The 23,791-nt window shown below is 37.4% G+C and overlaps 1 protein-coding gene and 1 non-coding gene across 2 annotated transcripts; both read right to left on the reverse strand.

Annotated features, from left to right (window-relative positions):
• Positions 1 to 10,104: 10,104 nt before the first annotated feature.
• On the reverse strand, positions 10,105 to 10,211 carry LOC118902984. Its single transcript, XR_005021693.1, has one exon. It is a non-coding gene; the product is annotated as a U6 spliceosomal RNA (small nuclear RNA).
• Positions 10,212 to 10,363: 152 nt separating this feature from the next.
• On the reverse strand, positions 10,364 to 23,167 carry LOC118902011 (ovostatin homolog 2-like). The gene is made up of 5 exons (XM_036865874.1): positions 23,138 to 23,167; positions 22,123 to 22,185; positions 21,697 to 21,765; positions 20,984 to 21,086; positions 10,364 to 10,502 (listed from the first exon to the last, which is right to left on the reverse strand). The coding sequence occupies exons 1-5, from the start codon at positions 23,165 to 23,167 to the stop codon at positions 10,462 to 10,464; spliced, it is 306 nt and encodes a 101-aa protein (XP_036721769.1). The 3' UTR covers positions 10,364 to 10,461.
• Between the last annotated feature and the right edge of the window lie 624 nt (positions 23,168 to 23,791).

Raw genomic sequence — 23,791 nt, forward strand, 5'->3', positions numbered from 1 at the left:
GATCATCTTTATTCTCTTAGGAGACTCTTAAACTTCACCTTCGAGGGCAGTCCTTCAGAGCTATCGGAGAGGCTGCCTCCTGGGCTTGAGTCCTCAGAAGGTCTGCCAAATAAAATAATTCTTGACTCCCTCTGTGAGAGCACGGGAATCACAACTAACTGCTGAACAGTCATCGACAGGAAGACACTGGAACTCACCAAAAAAGATACCCCGCATCCAAAGACAAAGGAGAAGCCTCAATGAGACGGTAGGAGGGGCGCAATCACAATAACATCAAATCCCATAACTGCTGGGTGGGTGACTCACAGACTGGAGAGCACTTATACCACAGAAGTCCACCCACTGGAGTGAAGGTTCTGAGACCCACGTCAGGTTTCCCAACCTGGGGGTCTGGCAACGGGTGGAGGAATTCCCAGAGAATCAGACTTCGAAGGCTAGCAAGATTTGATTGCAGGACTTTGATGGGACTGGGGGAAACAGAGACTCCACTCCTGGAGGGCACACACAAAGTAGTGTGTACATCAGGACCCGGGGGAAGGAGCAGTGACCCCATAGGAGACTGAACCAGATCTACCTGCTAGTGTTGGAGGGTCTCCTGCAGAGGCAGGGGGCAGCTGTGGCTCACCACAGGGACCAGGACACTGGCAGCAGAAGTTCTGGGAAGTACTCCTTGCCATGAGCCCTCCTGGAGTCCACCACTAGCCCCACCAAAGAGCCTGTAGTCACCAGGGCTGGGTCACCTCAGGCCAAACAACCAACAGGAGGGAACTCAGCCCCACCTATCAGCAGACAAGCAGATTAAAGTTTTACTGAGCTCTGCCCAGCAGAGCAACACTCAGCTCTACCCACCACCAGTCCCTCCCATCAGGAAACTTGCACAAGCCTCTTAGATAGACTCATCCACCAGAGGGCAGAGAGCAGAAGCAAGAAGAACTACAATCCTACAGCCTGTGGAACGAAAACCACATTCACAGAAAAATAGACAAAATGAAAAGGCAGAGGACTATATACCAGATGAGTGAACAAGGTAAAACCCCAGAAAAACAACTAAATGAAGTGGAGATAGGCAACCTTCCTGAAAAAGAATTCAGAATAATGATAGTGAAGATGATCCAGAACCTTGGAAAAAGAATGGAGGCAAAGATGGAGAAGATGCAAGAAATGTTTAACAAAGACCTACAAGAATTAAAGAAGAAACACCTAGAAGAATTAAAGAACAAACAAACAGATGAACAAAACAATATCTGAAATGAAAAATATACTAGAAGGAATCAATAGCAGAATAACTGAGGCAGAAGAACGGAAAAGTGACCTGGAACACAGAATGGTGGAATTCACTGCTGCAGAACAGAATAAAGAAAAAAGAATGAAAAGAAATGAAGACAGTCTTAGAGACCTCTGAGACAACATTAGATGCACCAACATTCACATTATAGGGGTCCCAGAAGGAGAAGAGAGAGAAAGGACCTGAGAAAATATTTGAAGAGATTAAAGTCGAAAACTTCCCTAACACAGGAAAGGAAATAGCCACCCAACTCCAGGAAGTGCAGAGAGTCCCAGGCAGGATAAACCAAGGAAAAACACGCCGAGACACATAGTAATCAAATTAACAAAAATTAAAGACTAAGAAAAATTATTAAAAGCAACAAGGGAAAAATGACAAATAACATCCAAGGGAACTCTCATAAGGTTAACAGCTGATTTCTCAGCAGAAACTCTACAAGCCAGAAGGGAGTGGCACAATATATTTAAAGTGATGAAAGGGAATAACCTACAACCAAGATTACTCCACCTGGCAAGGATCTAATTCAGATTCAATGGAGAAATCAAAAGCTTTACAGACAAGCAAGAGCTAAGAGAATTCAGCACCACAAGACCAGCTCTACAACAAATGCTAAAGGAACTTCTCTAAGTGGGAAACACAAGAGAAGAAAATAACCTACAAAAACAAACCCAAAACAATTAAGAAAATGGTAATAGGAACATACATCTCGATAATTACCTTAAATGTGAATGGATTAAATGCTCCAACCAAAACACACAGGCTTGCTGAATGGATACAAAAACAAGACCCATATATATGCTGTCTACAAGAGACCCACTTCAGACCTAGGGACACATACAGACTGAAAGTAAGGGGATGGAAAAAGATTTTCCATGCAAATGAAAATCAAAAGAAAGCTGGAGTAGCAATACTCATATCAGATAAAATAGACTTTAAAATAAAGACTATTACAAGAGACAAGGAAAGACACTACATAATGATCAAGGGATCAATTCAAGAAGATATAACAATTATAAATATATATGCACCCAACACAGGAGCACCTCAATACATAAGGCAAATGCTAACAGTTATAAAAGGGAAAATCGACAGTAACATAATAACAGTGGGGGACTTTAACACCTCACTTACACCAATGGACAGATCGTCCAGACAGAAAATTAATAAGGAAACACAAGCTTTAAATGACACAGTAGACCAGATAGATTTAATTGATATTTATAGGACATTCCATCCAAAAACAGCAGATTACACTTTCTTTTCAAGTGCACACAGAACATTCTCCAGGATAGATCATGTCTTGGGTCACAAGTCAAGCCTTGGTAAATTTAAGAACATTCATATCAAGCATCTTTTCTGATCATGCTATGAGATTAGAAATAAATTACAGGGAAAAACCATAAAAAACACAAAAAAATGGAGGCTAAACAATGTATTACTAAATAACCAAGAAATCACTGAAGAAATCAAAGAGGAAAACAAAAAATATCTAGAGACAAATGACAATGAAAACACGATGACCCAAAACCTATGGGATGCAGCAAAAGCAGTTCTAAGAGAGAGGTTTATAGCAATCCAATACCTCAAGAAACAAGAAAAATCTCAAATAAGCAATCTAACCTTGCACCTAAAGGAACTAAAGAAGAACAAACAAAACGTAAAGTTAGTAGAAAGAAAGAAACCATAAAGATCAGAGCAGAAATAAATGAAATAGAAACAAAGAAAACAATAGCAAAGATCAATAAAACTAAAAGCTGGTTCTTTGAGAAGATAAACAAAATTGATAAACCTTTAACCAGACTCATCAAGAAAAAGAGGGAGAGGACTCAAATCAGTAAAATTAGAAATGAAAAAGGAGAAGTTACAAGGGACACTGCAGAAATACAAAGCATCATAAGAGACTACTACAAGCAACACTTTGCCAATAAAATGGACAACCTGGAAGAAATGGGCAAATTCTTAGAAAGGTATATAACCTTCCAAGACTGAACCAGGAAGAAACAGAAAATATGAACAGACCAATCACAAGTAATGAAATTGAAACTGTGATTAAAAATCTTCCAACAAACAAAAGTCCAGGACCAGATGGCTTCACAGGTGAATTCTATCAAACATTTAGGGAAGAGTTAACTCTGATCCTTCTCAAACTCTTCCAAAAAATTGCAGAGGAAGGAACACTCCCAAACTCATTCTATGAGGCCACCATCACCCTGATACCAAACCAGACAAAGATACTACAAAAAAAGAAAATTACAGACCAATATCACTGATGAATATAGATGCAAAAATCCTCCACAAAATACTAGCAAACACAACCCAAAAACACATTAAAGGGATCATACACCATGATCAAGTGAGATTTATCCCAGGGATGCAAGGATTCTTCAATATATGCAAATCAATCAATGTGATACACCATATTAACAAATTGAAGGATAAAAACCATATGATCATCTCAATAGATGCAGAAAAAGCTTTTGACAAAATTCAACACCATTTATGATAAAAACTCTCCAGAAAGTGGGCATGGAGGGAACTTACCTCAACATAATAAAGGCCATATAGGACAAACCCAGAGCAAACATCATTCTCAATGGTGAAAAACTGAAAGCATGTTCACTAAGATCAGGAACAAGACAAGGATGTCCACTCTTGCCACTATTATTCAACATAGTTTTGGAAGTCCTAGCCACAGCAATCAGAGAAGAAAAAGAAAAAAAAGAATACAAATTGGAAAAGAAGAAGTAAAACTGTCACTGTTTGCAGATGACATGGTACTATACATAGAGAATCTTAAAGATGCCACCAGAAAACTTCTAGAGCTAATCAATGAATTTGGTAAAGTTACAAGGTACAAAATTAACACACAGAAATCTCTTGTATTCATATACACTAACAATGAAAGATCAGAAAGAGAAATTAAGGAAACAATCCCATTCATCATTGCAACAAAATGAATAAAATACCTAGGAATAAACCTACCTGAGGAGGTAAAAACCTGTACTCAGAAAACTATAAGACACTGATGAAAGAAATCAAAGATGACACAAACAGATAGAGAGGTATACCATGTTCTTGGATTGGAAGAATCAATATTGTGAAAATGACTATACTACCCAAAGCTATCTACAGATTCAATGCAATCCCGATCAAATTACCAATGGCATTTTTTACAGAACTAGAACAAAAAATTTTACAATCTGTATGGAGACACAAAAGACCCTGAATAGCCAAAGCAATCTTGAGGGAAAAAAATGGAGCTGGAGGAATCAGGCTCCCTGACTTCAGACTATACTGCAAAGCTACAGTAATCAAGACAGTATGGTACTGGCACAAAACAGAAATATAGATCAGTGGAACAGGATAGAAAGCCCAGAGATAAAGCCACAAACCTATGTTCAACTAATCTATGAAAAAGAGGCAAGGGTATACAATGGAGAAAAGATAGCGTCTTCAATAAGTGGTGCTGAGAAAACTGGACAGCTACATGTAAAAGAATGAAAATAGAACACTCCTTAACACCATACACAAAAATAAACTCAAAATGGATTAAAGACCTAAATGTAAGACTGGACACTATAAAACTCTAAGAGGAAAACATAGGAAGAACACTCTTTGACATAAATCACAGCAAGATCTTTTTTGACCCACCTCCTAGAGTAATGGAAATAAAAACAAAAGTAAATAAATGGGACCTAATGAAACTTGAAAGCTTTTGCACAGCAAAGGAAACCATAAACAAGACAAAAAACAACCCTCAGAATGGGAGAAAATGTTTGCAAACGAATCAACAGACAAAGGATTAATCTCCAAAATACATAAACAGCTCATGCAGCTCAATATTAAAAAAACAAACAACCCAATCAAAAAATGAGTCATGTGCCAAAATGTTCATTGCAGCTCTATTTACAATAGCCAGGACATGGAAGCAACCTAAGTGTCCATCATCGAATGAATGGATAAAGAAGATGTGGCACATATATACAACGGAATATTACTCAGCCATAAAAAGAAATGAAATGGAGGTATTTGTAATGAGGTGGATGGAGTTTGAGTCTGTCATACAGAGTGAAGTAAGTCAGAAAGAGAAAAACAAATACAGTATGCTAACACATATATATGGAATCTAAGGAAAAAAAAAAAAAGGTCATGAAGAACCTAGTGGCAAGACGGGAATAAAGACACAGACCTACTAGAGAATGCACTTGAGGATATGGGGAGGGGGAAGGGTAAGCTGGGACAAAGTGAGAGAGTGGCATGGACATATATACACTACCAAATGTAAAATAGATAGCTAGTGGGAAGCAGCCGCATAGCACAGGGACATCAGCTCGGTGCTTTGTGACCACCTAGAGGGGTGGGATAGGGAGGGTGGGAGGGAGGGAGATGCAAGAGGGAAGAGATATGGGAACATATGTATATGTATAACTGATTCACTTTGTTATAAAGCAGAAACTAACACACCATTGTAAAGCAATTATACTCCAATAAAGATGTTTAAAAAAAAAAAAAATGGGCAGAAGACCTAAATAGACATTTCTCCAAAGAAGACATACAGATGGCCAAGAGGCACATGAAAAGCTGCTGGACATCAGTAATTATTAGAGAAATGCAAATCAAAACTACAATGAGGTATCACCTCACACTGGTTAGAAAGGGCATCATCAGAAAATCTACAAACAGCAAATGCTGGAGAAGGTGTGGAGAAAAGAGAACCCTCTTGCAGTGTTGGTGGGAATGTATATTGATACAGCCACTATGGGGAACAGCATGGAGGTTACTTGAAAAACTAAAAATAGAACTACCATATGACCCAGCAATCCCACTACTGGGCATATACCCAGAAAACCATAATTCAAAAAGATGCATGCACCCCAACGTTCACTGCAGCTCTATTTACAATAGCCAGGTCATGGAAGCAACCTAAATGCCCATCAACAGATGAATGGATAAAGAAGATGTGGTACATATATACAATGGAATATTACTCAGTCATAGAAAGGAACAAAATTGGTTCATTTGTAGAGACGTGGATGGACCTAGAGAATGTCATACAGAGTGAAGTAAGTCAGAAAGAGAAAAACAAATATCGTATATTAACACATATATGTGGAATCTAGAAAAATGGTACAGATGAACTGGTTTGCAAGGCAGAAATAGACACAGATGTAGATAACAAACGTATGGACACCAAGGGTTGAAAGCAGGGGTAGGGGTGGTAGTGTGAATTGGGAGATTGGGACTGACATATATATACTAATATGTATAAAACAGAAAACTAATAAGAACATGCTGTATAAAAAATAAATAAATTAAATTAAAAAAAATAAGCCACCTTCCCCATGACACCTGTAGCAGACACAGCCAAGGCTCTTCCTGGATACCTTCCATACTTTCACTAGTTCTTTGCACCCACCCCCAGCTTCTTCGTGCTTTGCTTCTAAGTTTGCATCTGTGAACTTTTTCAGAGGTTTGTCTTGGGCTCCTTGACAAGTTCCTAGGGGTTTACCTCTGCCTTGGGTGTTGTCCATCACCAGCGACTCCCTGGTGCTGGAGTATGAAAGTTTAGCTTCCTTTCCTAAAAGTGGGACAAATTCTGAAGTGTAATCGACGCTATGTATCTTCCTGCCAGATCAGGCTGAAGTCAAGGCTTTGTCCAAAATCAGTTGCCCCCTTGCCTGGCTTCTTCCCTTCCATGCCCTGCTTTCCCCCACTCTTTTGTTTTTTGGTGTCTTCTGGAGGCACTTTCTTAATAACTCACTGGTTCTTTTTTTCCTGTCTCAGGATCAGATTTTGGGGAAGGTGACCTAAGATAATATCTCCCTTGATAACTAAAATATGAAGCAAACATAATGCTTTCGTTCACTCATTATATAATTAACATATTCACTCATTATATAATATTATTCACTCATTACATAATATTTTTCACTCATATAATTCACCCATTCACTCATTACTACCCAGAACATAACAAGTTTTTTATTATATTGATTTTTTTCAACCTTATTAAAATATGAAGTTTCTACCAGATACATTACTACAACATCATTCACTATTGATTTGAAAGATGGGGATTTCCATGGAATCATGAATAAATGTTTTTTATAATGTCAAATAGTTCAAGTAAGTTTTAAATTTTATTATAAATAGTTTAATATAAAATAAACATACTCATTAAAGAAAATTAAGGGAAAGACTCCTAAGGTGAAAACAAGTTAACTATAAACAAATTATAGAAATCCTAAAACAGTGCATGGCTTGTGTGCTTGAAATCTGTGTATATATTTTCCAAGTAAAGTCTCCTTATTGATTCTCCATTTTTTTCCTTCTTTTAAAACTTTACACAGGCTACAATAGGTGTTTTAGAATGTCAACGCCCTGGGAAATACTTCAGATAGTACATAATACTAGATCACACACTGTTAACTTTTATTACTATTTTTTAAATCAGAGGACACCCTTATTATATAAGAAATATGTTTTTGAAAATCTCAATTTAAAACTCATTTAATTCATACTTATCTTGTTAAAAGATGACATGTGTTTTTGTGTACTATTAAGTATAGTTCCCATGTGGCCAGAGCATCAATAACTTATAGTATACTCAGTTTGCTAACTTTAAAACTATGGAAATGGAAATATTTTTGTCAGTTTAAAAATATGAGGAGATATTTTCATTAAAGTTATACACTCAGAGTGAGATTTTAAAAAATATATGTATTTTCCCATCACACTCTTTCAAAATCACCTAATTCAATTTTATATGTCATAGATATTTCTAGTAAAATAATGACCAGATAGCACAAAATCATCAAAATAGGACAAAAAACTTCTTTCTTTATGGGATGACAGAAACTGTCCGTATAAACATAATACTCTTTTCTAGCCAGAGGAAGTGCTATCCTTTACTCTGGTTACTAAAGGTAACTGCAAATAAGCTCCACTTCTAATGCAACGAAGTTTAGAGGTTTGTTTTAGGAGCTTAAAACATCTTTCAAATTTTTGATGAAAAACTTTTTTCTCTCTTCAGGTGCCCAATGTCTTTACAGATTTACCTGTGAGTAAATCTTTCAAGAAAGAAAATTGCTTATTGTCTTAAATTTTGTGTTCCAACAAGGATAAACACTTCAAACCAATGCGATGGAACTCCTACTGTAGAATTACAGGACTCAAGGACTATTACTGGTGATTTCCTTATGGGAGGGACCTCTTGCAACCTGAAATCATGCAAGGTAAAAATCTACTCCCAGTTTCTTAAGGCCTCTTTGTTGTCACTGCCTATAAGCTAGCAGGCAAATAAATGATCATCCTGTCCTTGTTTCTGATCTCTGAGTTAAATTTCATTGTTTGCTTTTTCTTTGATCTTGGCAAATTTGGGCAGAAGTGATGACAACACTCAAACTAGGTCAGACTAGGTCCTGGAATAGCATTAATTCCAAATGTAGGATATTTCTGTGCAGGATAAATACCAAATGTGAAGCTGGAACACATAAAGTCAAAAAATGCATCTAGATAATTTATGGGTCCTCTCTTTAAAATAATCTAAATGGCTAACTCTGCAACAACTTAGCCATCAATAACTTCCCATAAAATTTTTAGCCTGGATTGATGCTGTATCTTCTGTAATTTCTCAGAGGGCCAGGGAGAGATGAAGGTCTAGATATCAAACTGCAGATCCTAGTCACATACGAAGCCACAACAATCTAAATGTGCTTTGCAATTTTAACACAATGCAATAGTTAATATCACAATATACTTTGTTTTTAAAAGCAACATGACACTGGGTAAGCTATGAATATTTGAAGCATTATACCTCAAACACTAAAGGTCAATTTTTTTGAAAACTGAATATCCTCAACTGTGTAAGACTAATTATTCATCTTTTGTGCTACATTATAACCCAGCGTCTTAGGCCCTCTACTAGAAAATAGATGGGATGAGGAAAAAGAAACTCGCTGTAATTAAGTTTTTATGTTTCTGGGCTGTTGGAAGTAGGCAGAGGTTGAAAAGACTCAACCTTTTCAACCTCTGCCTTCTTCAGCTCTTAGCAAGAATTCCAGAAATCTTCCAATTTTTGTCCCTAGCCTTATTTCTTGAAATACTTCCTATCAGGAAAGAAAGCATATTATCAGTTAATAATGTCAGTTGCTAAGGATAGTCTTCTTCAGGCTGTTTTCATCATTGTATAATAGCCCAATCTACAGAAAATAGCTCTTCAGCTCCATAGCCCAGGCTCTCCTGTAACTCTTTTATTCACTTGAACTTGTTTTCCTCCCTTCTGTTTTTTTTTTTTTCTTCACTGCAAATAAGTCTATCCAATTCTCATCTTAAGGCACGATTTTGAATTAATTCTACCTCTGTGCTTTTTCATGCGCCATGCATCTCATCAGAAATGTCTTCTTTTGACTGTAGTAATCTGTGCCTAAGAACTTCTTCTAGACCAAGAAGATGAGAAAAGACTTCTCAGCTTATTTCCATGCCATGCTGATCTTTCTATCACTGGACAGTTCTTTACGCACTAGAGTTCTCTTACCTGTTCTTGATACTCTCTATTGCTGTTCTACTTATAATTCAACTGTCAGCTTATAAATTTGTATAAGCTGTCACTTAGTGATTCCAAAACTTGATTATTATTAGAATCAACCAAGGAACGCTTTAAAAATAGTTTCCAAGGCTCCCCACCCCAGACTTATTGAAACTAAATTTCTAGCCTTTATGCTACATACTCTATATTTTCAAATCCCTTTGTTGAGTATGATTGACATGCAGAATGCCATATATTTAATGTTCAGAAGATAAGTATACATCTGTGGGAAAAAAAAATGAAATGTTTCATGAATTTGTATGTTCTCCTTATATAGGGGTCATGCTAATCTTCTCTGTATCGTTCTAATTTTAGTATATGTACTGCTGAAGTGAACACTTCAATCTGTATTTTTATCTTATATTTCAAGCAAACTTTGTAATGGATTTTAAACGACCGATTTGCTAGGCATGTATTGCGTACCATCAATTTAGATATCCTATAAATTATATTAGTTGAGTGCAATGAAATTTAGATGCACTCGCCTTTCTGTCCAGGCTTGCAGGTGGGCATCTGTCTGAAAAAGACCACGTTTTCTCGGGGCCTGATTGCTACCAATGTTCTCTCTTCCTGACTGAGCGTTGCTCCTTTAGCAGAGAAGGTAATGAAAGCCAGTCTGGCCTGAGGAAACTAGGGAGCAAATAAATACAAGATTGCTGTCTGTTTTATCAAAAAATCCCACCCACTATGTGTTGGCGTCACTAAAAGTTTTAATTCATAACTTGTCGTATCTATTTTTTGAATAACCAATCTTGTTTATTTCTTTTGTTTTGTCACTTTCTTATCTCATCTCATCATTTAAATTAATTCTTTTCCTTTCTTAAAACTTTCCTTCTCTGCATTGGAATATTTCCTTTTAAATACCTTCTTCCTGTCAACAAATTTCTGTCCTAAAATCAAATGGCTTTGGCTCATCCCCTTGTCACCATCTATGACTGTACTTACATCATCCCAAACTGAGGACTATATTATTCTTTTAAAATTAAAAGAAATTTACACACACAGAAAAATAGTCTGATGTCTGTCTGTGGAAAGTCAATTATATGAGTACATTTTGTACACCTGCAATATTCTTTTCCCTATGAAATAGAATGAAGTATTTATCTCCAAGTTGATACATTTGAAGAAATCCTGTCTGGTAACATTCTCTTCAAATATTTTGGTCTGGATCTCACCATAGTTGAGGGAGACAGTCAAAACAACAGATTCTGTTTTGAAGATTGAAAAGCTATGCGTAAGCTTTACCTAAAGAGCTTTGTTGTAGAACAGAAAGGACGAGCAGAGCATATAGTCTACAAAATTTAAGCAAGAACATTGAAATTGAAAGTGTCAAAGCAATGTTTAGCTACTTAGCAATTATTTTGTTAACTGAAGGATTTTGGAGTTTAAGAAAAGTGCATTTTTTGGGCTTCCCTGGTAGCGCAGTGGTTGGGAGTCTGCCTGCCAATGCAGGGGACACGGGTTCGAGCCCTGGTCTGGGAGGATCCCACATGCCGCGGAGCGGCTGGGCCCGTGAGCCACAATTACTGAGCCTGCGCGTTTGGAGCCTGTGCTCCACAACAAGAGAGGCCGCGATGGTGAGAGGCCCGCGCACCACGATGAAGAGTGGTCCCCACTTGCCGCAACTAGAGAAAGCCCTCGCACAGAAACGAAGACTCAACACAGTCATAAATAAATAAATAAATAAATAAAAGAACGTGAATTTCTAAAAGAAAAATAGAAAAGTGCATTTTTAAACAATTTTATTTATTTATTTATTTTTGGCTGCGATGGGTCTTTGCTGCTGCGCGCGGGCTTTCTCTAGTTGCGGCGAGCGGGGGCTACTCTTCGTTGCGGTGCGCGGGCTTCTCATTGTGGTGGCTTCTCTTGTTGTGCAGCATGGGCTCTAGGCACATGGGCTTCAGTAGTTGCAGCAAGCGGGCTCAGTAGTTGTGGCACGCGGGCCTTAGAGCGCAGGCTCAATAGTTGTGGCACATGGGCTTAGTTGCTCCACGGCATGTGGGATCTTCCCGGACCAGGGCTTGAACCCGCGTCCCCTGCATTGGTAGGCGGATTCTTAATCACTGCACCACCAGGGAAGTCCCAAGTGCATTATTTTTTAATGTTAGAAATACATCAGAAGGCTGAATCTGAGGACTTGAAATTCATGAAACAGAAGGATGCTGGCCTATGAATTACATTTTGTAGCCCCAACAAAGGAAATCCCAATAACAAAGCAGCAGTGGATTAAAATCATTAGTTTCATAAAGGTTAGCAGCGTCAGTCTCTTCATACGATGCTCTGCCTCCAAACTGATAGTGCAAATTTCGTTTCAGATTTGCCCTCTTAGTTCAGCCTCTTTCCTCAGCAGCCCACTGGTGCCTCTTCTTCAACATAAATACAACGTGAGAGCTCTTAATTACATTCTGGATATTTACTAGGCAAACATGATGATGCCTCTCAAGTCTGGAATTTACCGTATGAATTAATATATTTTTGATTATATCATGAAATGGTAATATTGCTTAACAGCAAATTACTGTAATAAAAATGTAATTAAGCTTGAGCTTTCAATACCAAGCTCTATTTGGCTTCCTCATGTAACAGTAAAACCCTATGCAATCATTTCCATTTTTGGAGAATGAGAGATGTAGATAAATGAGAAAAACTCCCGGAAGTATTCTCATCTACATCAGGATCAAAACAGAAGTCACAGACTGTATTCACCAGATCCATGTAGATCCAGGTACAGTGTGCTGGGAGCTCAGACATTCTCACTGGCAAGGAAAGCCTGTTGTGGAGTTTTATAGATCCATTCAGCTGCTTCTGTCATTCTTAAAGTGTAACACTTGTAACCTCATTGGATATTTTCTTTGAATTTTGATCACCTCCCAGTACCTGTCTATTACATGCCACTAGATGCAAAACTCAAATATCACCATCTCATTTATGAAAAAATTTACATTGACACTTAGACTTAAAAGATGACACCTGTGGGTGAATTTTTCAAGCACAAATTAAATCTCATTTCTGTAAGTTCAATTTTATCACAAATGAATTTATATCTCACTACACTATTATTTCCTGGTTGAGCTCTAAATTTGTGTTGAAAACTTAGTACCCATTTCTGGTTGATAATAGTTCCATAGAGTTATTGCTATGGGAGCAATTTACAAGTAATGATAGTGAGTGACCTAAGGAAGTTCAGATTGAAAAAAAAAGAATTATCTTCTATTTTTATAGGTAATTACTGATTTATTTTCTATATGATATATTTTTGCATGCCAAATATATTCTGAATATTCTAAATTAAGAGAAAATAAGTAACCCCGGACCTCAAATTTTTAATGTAACGAAGATAAGAAAAATAAAGATAATAACTGACACCATTTATTATTGTTGGAATCACCCTTTATTGCTCCAAATAGCTTATGAATGTAGCAAGGTACATAAAGTGACACTTAGTCATTAATTTATTCAGCAAGAGAAACTGCCATCTTGAAGATATTCTTAGACTGTTCCCTTGAAATGGAGACAGAAAGTCACCTATGTAAACATCAGGCAAGCTGGCACCCACTGCTGCTTGGCAAGAATGCAACACGATGTTCACTAGTTGCTTTTTTCTTACTTCTTGCCCTCCTCCCATTACTTTTTTGAGGTTGCATCTCTTTTTATTCCTTGATAAACAGAGCTCAGGGAAGTGGTGCAGCAATTTGCTTTAGAAACTTAAGAGGACTTCCGGGAGATAAAGAAATCACCTTCTTGTTCACAGGGAAACTTGTTGAGATGGATTTGCGTGGATTTAGGTAAGCCTTTATCAAGGTCTAGTGATCTGTAAAATAAAGGTCTCCTGGCAGAACACCAAAGTATTACTTTCTTTTTTTTTTTTTTTTTGCATTGCATTCTCTTTTTTCCTTTTCCAAGAATATTGCCAAGTATTTTGTGTTACTTTATCTCTAGGAATTTGACTCAATATGAAACACTTGAAGACGATCTCATGATTGCTGTGATTACATCACATATCACAAAGGAATCGTCTGCTGAGCTCTTCTCTAATATTGCCCTTTTACTGTAAATGGCAGGAAATCCATTCCATACTACCAATAGACCAACTCTTTTTTTCCCCTAAAATGCAAATTAATTATACGTGTCCTCTTTAAAAACTTTTGAATGGTCCATAATTACCTACAGGATAAATCCCAAACTCATTAGTAAGTTTCTTCTTAAGAAAGTTCTTAAGGTTTCCAACTTTAGCATCCAGTTAATATTCACACATTTAATATATAAAGACATTTTATATCCAGATAATTCTGTCTACAAAGAAAAATGATTGAAGATTATATAGGCAACGTATACTCTTAAAAAGTAAATAGGTAGTATTTACTGGTGAAAAGTAAAAATAAAAAAGAGAAAAAACGAAACTGTTTCCAGTCTTGTAAAAAAATATCCCAAGTTCCATGGGCTTCCCTGGTGGTGCAGCGGTTGAGAATCTGCCTGCCAATGCAGGGGACACGGGTTCGAGCCCTGGTCTGGGAAGATCCCACATGCCGCGGAGCGACTAGGCCCGTGAGCCACAATTGCTGAGCCTGCGCGTCTGGAGCCTGTGCTCCGCAACAAGAGAGGCCGCGATAGTGAGAGGCCCGCGCACCGCGATGAAGAGTGGCCCCCGCTTGCCGCCAACTAGAGAAAGCCCTTGCACAGAAACGAAGACCCAACACAGCCATAAATAAATAAATAAACAAAACAAAACAAAAAAATCCCAAGTTCCAAAGTCAAGTTTGGAGTATAACTTTTGTTCTGTCCTATATCCTTCTCATCTTTCAGGCTTCACTTTCTTTAAGGTATGGTTTCTTAGGTAGTATTTATAATTTTTAATATTAAGAAGATAGAAAATTTCTGGAAAGAACCCTAATCATTTTGCAACCTTTGGTGATAATCACTTTGATGATAGAGATATTGCTTTGCACAACATTCAGTGTTATGCAATTGTTTCCTCTTGGATAAAGGCTAAAGGGCAAAGGGAAAATGTGCCTGGAATTGATCATGGGTTGTGTAATGAATGAGAGCGTGTCCTTCCCTCTGCGGAACATGTTCTTGACGAGAATTCTACCCACAACCCCAGCAGGAAGACACATCCTGCAGCAGATGGTAAGCAATGCGCCTCTGTCTTCTCCCTTCAAACCCCTCTTTGTGTGAACATCCACAGGAGTATGTACCTGGGGTGGGGCCGTGGCGCGGGGAAGCAAGCTCACAGTGTTCTCTTTGGAATTACCTTTACCTAAAAGAATAAGGTTTCTGTAAACTTGTTTTGATTTTGGCATCAAAGTTGTCACAGCAAGTTATAAAAATTTCCAGAATCTTTTTGCCAGCAGAGGCCGACTTACTCTTCCAGGCAGAGTGAGGTTGGGAACGAACGCACCCTGCTGGGAAAGCACTGCAGCAAATGCCACCCCTTTGCATCAAAAGTTACAATTTTGTTGTAGCCAAAAGGAAGCTACATTTACTTACCCGGTATTTTAAGTATTAGTATATTAAGAATGTAGGTTGTGTGTAGAATTTTCCTTCCTTTCCCTGGATGGAACCTCACAGCCTGCTTTTGGATTCTGGTTCTATGACTTATCAGACAAATGGCCTCGGATGAGCCACGTAAATTCCCTGTGCTTCTCTTTGTCTATGAATGGAAATAATTATAATAGCAATGATTTATAAGTTTATTGTGGGGGTTAAATAAATTAATATATTTAAAGTGATTAGCACAGTGCCTGCAATGTAGAAAACATTGGATATGTCCCTTCTGAGATGGAATATTACACACACACACACACATACGCGCGCACACACACACACACACAGCCCAAAGTCCCAGTCATGGAGAGCATTACTGTGAGCAATGGATGATTTATGTCAGCCAGACATCTGTACCGGCCCCTCTGCAAATGATTTCCCAGGATTAGTAATTAGAAAGAACTTTAAAAAGGAGGTATCGTCGGTTCTCTATGAAGATAAGATAAGAAAACAGAAGCAAGGAATTGGGGAAAAAAATGAATGATAAAGAAAATTTTACCAGTAAGTAAAAGAATGCCTAACTAACAGAGATTTTAAAATACCAAACATTTATTATCTCATTTGGCACAAATTCTGAGGAAGGCGGTATCAGCATTAGTTCAGCAGCTCACCAATGCCATCAAGTTTCTTCCATTCTTTCTGCTCTACTTCTTTGGTATATCAGTATTATTTGTCTTTTTGGCCACAGTTGGGCTCCTAAAGCAGCCCAAATAAAGAAATATTATTTCTTCCCAACAATATCCCAATATGGAAGAAAAGGAGTCAGTAAAAAAAGAATATTTTGCTCCTGAATCTCTCTCTCTGTGTCACCCTCTCTACCAGGCAGCAAAATCACTCTGGATGCTGTACCAGGAGACACACTCCTGTATAGGTCCTCAGTCAGATTTGGTTTATATTTCTCACTGTTAGACCAAAGTAGTGATCTGGGGCGTGTCCTTTAGAAATTTCCCTCCAAGGCTGAAGTACTTGAAACCCCAGTTGCCGGGAATCTTGGTGGCTGCTGGCTCTGATGAATTCAGCTCCGAGAATTTCCCTCTGCATCAGAAAGACTTTTCACCCAAGTTCCCTCCTCTTCCTTAGAGGCAGCCTGGTATCCAAGGACGGGTGTTGTGATGGTATAGAGACCTGGTTCCCTTGCCTTAAGGTAGGAGAGCCCTAAAAGACCACTCCAGCCCCACAGCTCACCATGCCCCTGTAACTTTTCTCAGGACCCACTGCAATTCAACTCCTCTTGTATGTACAATCCCGACTCCTTTATCCTCCACTGGTGTTGATCTTTAAAGTTGTCCCCAGTAAACCCCCTACACACACATCTCCATCCCAGGGTCTGTGTTTCAGGGAAACTGACCTGTGAACACCAGTCACTGTCAGAGGAGACAGTGATAATGTGATTGGCTTAAAAAATTATGCTCTATCCAAAAGCACCCTTAGGCCAGAGCAAAACACAAGTTTTCATCTTACTTCACTGGTTTCTCCTTCATTTATTTATTCTTCCTCGACCTGCCCCTACCCCACATTTTAATGTTGAGTGCCTCAAAGCAAGGTCCTTGATCTTCCTCTCTATGTAGATTCACTGCCATAGAGATCTCTTCCCATCCATGGTCTATGTGCTAACATGTCCCAAATTTATTTTTTTTAACCCTGAGCTCTCTCCCAAATTTCTGTACTGATTGCGCAACTTCCAACCTGTTATCTCCATTTGAGTATATAAAATCACAAAAACTCTCTATGTCCAAAGATGAATTCCTAATCTCCTACTCAAGCCTACTTGAACCCCAGCAGCTCAGGTGATGGCAATTCTATTTTTCAGCAGCTCAGACCATACTGAGCACGGGAATAATCTCTGGTCACTCTTTTTTGTCATTCCTTATATCCAATTCATCAGGAAATTCTACTGGTTTTACCTTCAAAATATACCTAGAATCTGATAATTTCTTACTATCTCCACTGCTACAACCCTGGTCCAAGCCACCATCATTTTTTGCCTGGATTCCTGCAATAGCTGCTACCAGGCCTCCTACAGCCTGTTCTCAACACAGCAGCCAGGTGATCAGTTTCAAACATAACCGGACCAGGTCACTCCTCTATCCAAAATCCTGCAAAAAAGTGTGATTACTTTACATGATTACTATCATGTAAGAACATGACAGATGGAATGAGTTATTCCCATGTCCAAGTACTTCTGTGTGGAGAGGGAAGTGGGGCAAGTGCCATACCGTGTTTTGCTTTGCTAACACCAGCCTCATCCAAATCAGAGCTATACATCCTCCATGATCTATTCCATGGTGGTCTAGTTGACTAAGGACATCTTCTTAAACACACACACACACACATCAAAGCTTCGCATTTCCCATTCAACACTCCTAAACTGGAGTATCCCTTCTGTCCCATTTTCTATTAAAATTTGGACCAGGGAAATGACTTTGGTTTTCTGTCCAAAATAAACTGGGGAGATGTTTTAATGAAAAGGGAAAGTAACAAGCTATATTGTTTGTCTACAGTTTTCTCTTCTTCAGAAGATATTTTGATCTCAGTTCCCTGATACCTTCCGTTCTCACTGTGATACTGAAAAATTTTGCAAGTGTAAACATTACATCCCAGACTTTCTCTGTGCCTTGAAGAACAGTAGCTGACTTTGCCATGCCCTTCTTTTCTCATTATAATCTGAGGGACAATTTTATTATCTGAGTAAACTAACTATTGGATACATGTTGAGTAAAATGAGGACTGAGAATTGATTATTTACTTAGGCAGAAAAAGGAAGTTTCCCACCAAGAGACATTATTTGCCACGAAGTGAATTTCCTTCATTTTTCTTGAATCTTTAGCACAAAATGTACTAGAAGAGTCACATTTTCCTTGAGTGGAATCCTTGAATATTTATAGAGTCTGAGGTGTTTTTTAAAAAAATATGAGTACTGATTATCTATCTATACATGTGATGTGATATTTTGGTAAACTCGGTATAAAGGAATTAACACAGTGAAAGAAATTTTTGTGCACCACACATGGGCTGACACAAGCAGTTTATCTAGGATGAATCAATTAATAAACATTTATGAAGGGTCCAGTTGTAGTTTAGGCACTATTCGCAGCGTACATTGGGTAGAGAGACTACAAGAATAAATAAGTCTAACCATCTTCTATTAAGATACTCTATTCTTAATTTGTTGAATACCTATAGATGCTAGGACACTCTGTTTCCAATTTTTTGAACTCCACAACTGGAGAGTTTATCTCTAGCTTTTTCCTGTCTGTAGCAGAGTCTCAGCAGAGTCAGAAGCCTGTACTGAAATCGGTAGAGAAATCATTTCACTTCCATCCCTGTTTCCTCCAGTTTCTTCCTGCTTCCATCTTCTCAATATTAACTCATTGCTGTAACGTAGTGTTAGGTTAAGCAAAAGACAGACATTGAGTACTGCTCTTCAGGAATAAGTGGTAAGCTCAGAACCATAAAATAATTTTTTTTTTTATAAGAGACTCTTTTTTTTTTTTTAATTTATTTATTCATTTATGGCTGTGTTGGGTCTTCGTTTCTGTGCGAGGGCCTTCTCCAGTTGTGGCAAGCGGGGGCCACTCTTCATCGCAGTGCGCAGGCCTCTCACTATCGCGGCCTCTCCCGTTGCGGAGCACAGGCTCCAGACGCGCAGGCTCAGCAATTGTGGCTCACGGGCCCAGTCGCTCCGCGGCATGTGGGATCTTCCCAGACCAGGGCTCGAACCCGTGTGCCCTGCATTGGCGGGCAGATTCTCAACCACTGCGCCACCAGGGAAGCCCCATAAAATAATTTTTAGATAAATAAAATGTCCTTGGATTACCCTCTCAATCAATAAATCCAGCACTTAATTTGTGACTTTCTAAGTATACTCTCCCCTCCCCCCCACTCTTTGATATTTCATCGGCAAGAGTCTGTTTTGTATTCTGTGTGTTTCTTTTTATTTCATTGAGCTCACATGCCCCCTGGCAAACCTGCCTTTCTCTTTCTCTAGATGTTGGAGGATTCCGTATTCTATCTAAAAACTTGAATTCAGAATTGACAATAGTAAAGCAAATTACTAGAGTTGCTATCAAACAAAGCCTTGAGTTTTCTAGGATGAAAATTATGAATGATGCATTGAAAAAAAAGAAAATCATAGACTCTGATGCAAAAGCACAGCATTTAATGGAATAGTAAAGAAACAAAATCTGATAAGAAGTCATAGCAAGCAGAATGCAGACTATTCAGGATGTGAGGCAGTTCATGGTTTTCTTCCAGGTTTGATATAGAAAAATGAGTTTGTTCAAAGTAAATTGTTTTCTACCTGGGACTTAAAAATATAGTTCAAACAATAAATAAATGTGTATTTGTATATATATAATATGTGTGTGTATATATATACATATACACATTTATTTATGTATTGTAGATAAACAAATACTTATATACAAACATGCACAAATATATACATATTAATATATACGATGTGTATAAAATATGTACATACTTATTTAATAACCTATCAATTTATAAAACAAAGATGAGAGGTTTTTTTTTAAAAAAAATGAAACATTTATAAAAAGCACATATATAGCTTAAAATTCTTTAAAGCTGTCTTAAAGACATTAATAAAGATCTTAATGTACCTATCAGGTAAGTACCTATCAGAGTACTTATCTAATGAACGTAATTATATAGACATTGTGAAGTACGAGAGACTTCTCTTTGCTTCATCTATTGTTTTATCTTCTTAGGTTTTCATTTTCTTACCAGATGTATTTTTAACAGTCTAAGATGCATGTAATTTCCTTACTTTTTTGCGTGCTTTGTTTTGGCTCACTGGGAAATGGAACCACTGCTGATGTAAGAAGCAAGGGCATATTCATTTGGAAAATAAAAGGAAAGTTCATCCTTATCAAATCTCCAACTTTCTATAAACAGATTATGTCAGACAATAGAGACACACTAAGTCTAACCTTTCCAATAATTTTGCAAGAGTGTCAATCACATCTATTTTCTAAATCCAGGAATATCCTATTAAAGTTTAAGGCACTTGACAAAGTACATTCAATTAGTTGGTGACACAGCCAGAATTCAAAGACTTCTTGACAAACTTTGCATGACATTCAACGAGAAGCTAATACCACTAACCTTCCAGGGAAAATTTTTATCTTCTTTACAACATCTTAATAATTGTTTTGAAACCTAATCTATCCAGATATTTTCCTATAACATTTCAGAATATGGCTCGCTCCTCTTCTCAAATTAAAGAGGCAACATGAAATGGTAAGTCTCGGCCATTAACAACAAAAACAACAGCAACAAGACCTGGAAGCTTAGCTAGTTTGTATTTCAAGTTAAAGGTGAGCTCCTTTGCATTATATCAAAAGGATTCTAGGTGTTGAAAAACTCTGGTAAATAGAAAATAGCCCAGTCAGAAGTTATACATATCATGGAGTAAAAAAATCAATATATAAAGTAAAAGCAGATATTGAAGACTGAGGATGATTTTGGAAAATTACGTAGCTCAGGGAATCCTAGATACAGATATCATGTTCAATAGTTCTAGAGTATGGTTGCTGCTTGCCTACCTTTTTCATAATAATCGTAGACCATGACTGGGGCTGGCTTAATGTTTGACACATGGTTACTCTGCTCAACGGAGAAGGTGAAACTCTTTGCTGTACCACAAACCTGTAAAGATACAAATTATAAACACATCAGAGCAAGTCTACGAAAAAGAAAATCACAGAGCAAATTATTTCCATAAGTTTATGTTCTACCCAATTAAATAAATCCAGGGTATCATGATCTAATATAATGACAAAATAATGAGTTAAGTAACATTAAATTGTATAAAATGTTAAATTTCACTGATTATATTGAGGTGCACGAAATTTAGTTGAAAACATTATAAAAATGTAGGCATTTATGTGAAGGTTAATGAGGTATACATAGAAAGGATGACCCTGGAACTCATGCCAGCCTCCGCTGGAGTTCAAGTCAAACTATAAAAGAATTATACATCTTTGACCAGACTATATTAGATACTGTGAGGAATAAAAAACAGAGAAATGATGTTTCTAAACTTGAGAATCATCTAGTCAGGTAGCCAAGGCATATATGAAATAGCATAAGAGTTAACAGGGAGAAGATGTTTAGTGGGATGAAAGAAAACTGATCATCTTTAATGTCTCATGAATTTTTGACAAGCCCTATCATGTATATCTATAAGAAATAGAAGCATCCAATTACCCTCAGAAGAAAAAGAAAGCCACGGAGGAAAAAATTATTGTCAACTTACATTTTCCAGGTAGAAAAGAACATGGTCATTCTTGAATTCACTCTTCGTTACTTGGCCATTGCTTTCAAGCTTTAAAGAGAGGGAGAGACAGATGTGAAAGAGTACCATTCCAGATTGAATGTTTCATGTTTTTTCTTTAACCAATTGTCAGGAATTTATTTTATGAATGTTCCCTTGTGCCATGATGTTTTCATAAGCACAAGTAGGAATTAATTTAAAAAATAGGTTATGAACTGTGGGAAATAATGACTGCTAATTGCTACAAATTAAGAACCCATCCCTCCACTGTTCTGGCAAAAATATAAATGTGAATTGTGCATAAGTTTGTTTAAGTGAAGAATCCCATGGCTTGGTTTTGCTAACCAATTATTTCATCAACATACTACTGCTTTTTCTGGGCTGAGAGATTGGGCTTCTCTTATTTACCTCCTCAATGAATGACATGACAGGAGTAAAGCCTAATAGCATTTTTACAACAACAAGGACCAACTGGAGTTATTGTGAATTCCAGTGTATCTGACATTTAAAAACAAAACACTAGCTAAGACATCATTTTAGAAGAGTGACAATCTTATGGCAAGGGTGTGAATACATAGATACCAACTTGCTGTAAGTCTGGAGGAGAGGCAAAAGCTGGAGAGGAAAGATCTGAAGACAGTCATTATCATACGTCTGGAAACAATTAGAGTGATCATGGATGAGATGATTCAAAGCAACGTAAGTTGGAGTAAAGAATGAATGATCTGGACCTAGAATCTCCCCCAGTCCTGCTTTTAAGCTTACCTGAGGCCTCAAAGTAAGAACTTATAGACAGAACTTTTAAACTTATGTTCCATATACTCATGTTAGTGTTAGATTTGTACAACACTTAAAAGAGACCTTTGTTTAGAAAGCAGGATGTTGGCAGAATCATACAACAGATATGCCCCAAGAGATTTTCTAGGTTATATCCCTGACTTTGGGACATGAAGTTAAGAGCAGTGTATTCCATTCTTAGCACTGAGGTGCAACAGATTTTCATTTGGAAATCCTAAGAAAAATCCCCCAAACTAATTTTACTCAGTGTTTCACATATTAACCAAGATTAAAACTCTTTGGTGCCTATAAATTATATTTTAATTCAAGAGAATTATTTTGCTTTTCTACTCTGAAAAAAAATTTTAAATTTTGCTCTGTACAGTTATAATTAAATAAGCATTTGTAGGTTTTCTCTTATTGGCCCTCCTGTGTTTGTCTTTAGAAAGAAAAATTGTATCTCCATTGTCCAAAACTGACAGTGATTCCACACAAAAAAGTGGTTGCATTGCTGGAGTATTAGTGTGGCAGAAGCTTTCAAATTGCATACAGTACAAATTATATTTGCATAATTCTAGCTTTGATTTAGTTGAAGATGTACTAAGTTGTGCTGTGTGCACAGAGAGCAATAAAGTGGCTATGCTACAGAAATATCACCATCAACATGTGAACTCATGATGACTAACATTATTAATATTTTTAAAAATTAAAAAAAATTTTATATAATTTTAAAGGTTACTTTCCATTTACAGTTATTACAAAATATTGGCTATATTCCCCGTGTTATACAATACATCCTTGAGCCTATCTTATAGCCTCTATGGTTTGTACCTCTCATTCCCCCATCCCTATATCGCCCCTCCCCGCTCTCCTCACTGGTAACCACTAGTTTGTTCTCTGTATCTGTGAGTCTGCTTTTTTGTTATATTCACTAGTTTGTTGTATTTTTTAGATGCCACATATAAATGATATCATACAGTATTTATCTTTCTCTGTCTGACTTATTTCACGTAGTATAATGCCCTCCAAGTCCATTCATGGACTTCTTCTTTATCCATACATCTGTTGATGGACACTTAGGTCACTTCCATGTCTTGGCTATTATAAATAATGCTGCTATGAACATTGGGGTGCATGTGTCTTTTCAAATTAGTGTTTTTGATATTTTGTTATTTTGCTACTGTTTAAAATAATTCTTTTCTGATGTGCCACTTTCTCTCTAACCTGAGACTTGATATCAAAATGGGACACTTACTTGAGGGTTACTGTCAGGTCAAGATTACTCTGGAATATGTCTGAA

This window comes from Balaenoptera musculus, chromosome 10, assembly GCF_009873245.2.
Source record: "Balaenoptera musculus isolate JJ_BM4_2016_0621 chromosome 10, mBalMus1.pri.v3, whole genome shotgun sequence".
Taxonomy (NCBI): Eukaryota; Metazoa; Chordata; class Mammalia; order Artiodactyla; family Balaenopteridae; genus Balaenoptera; species Balaenoptera musculus.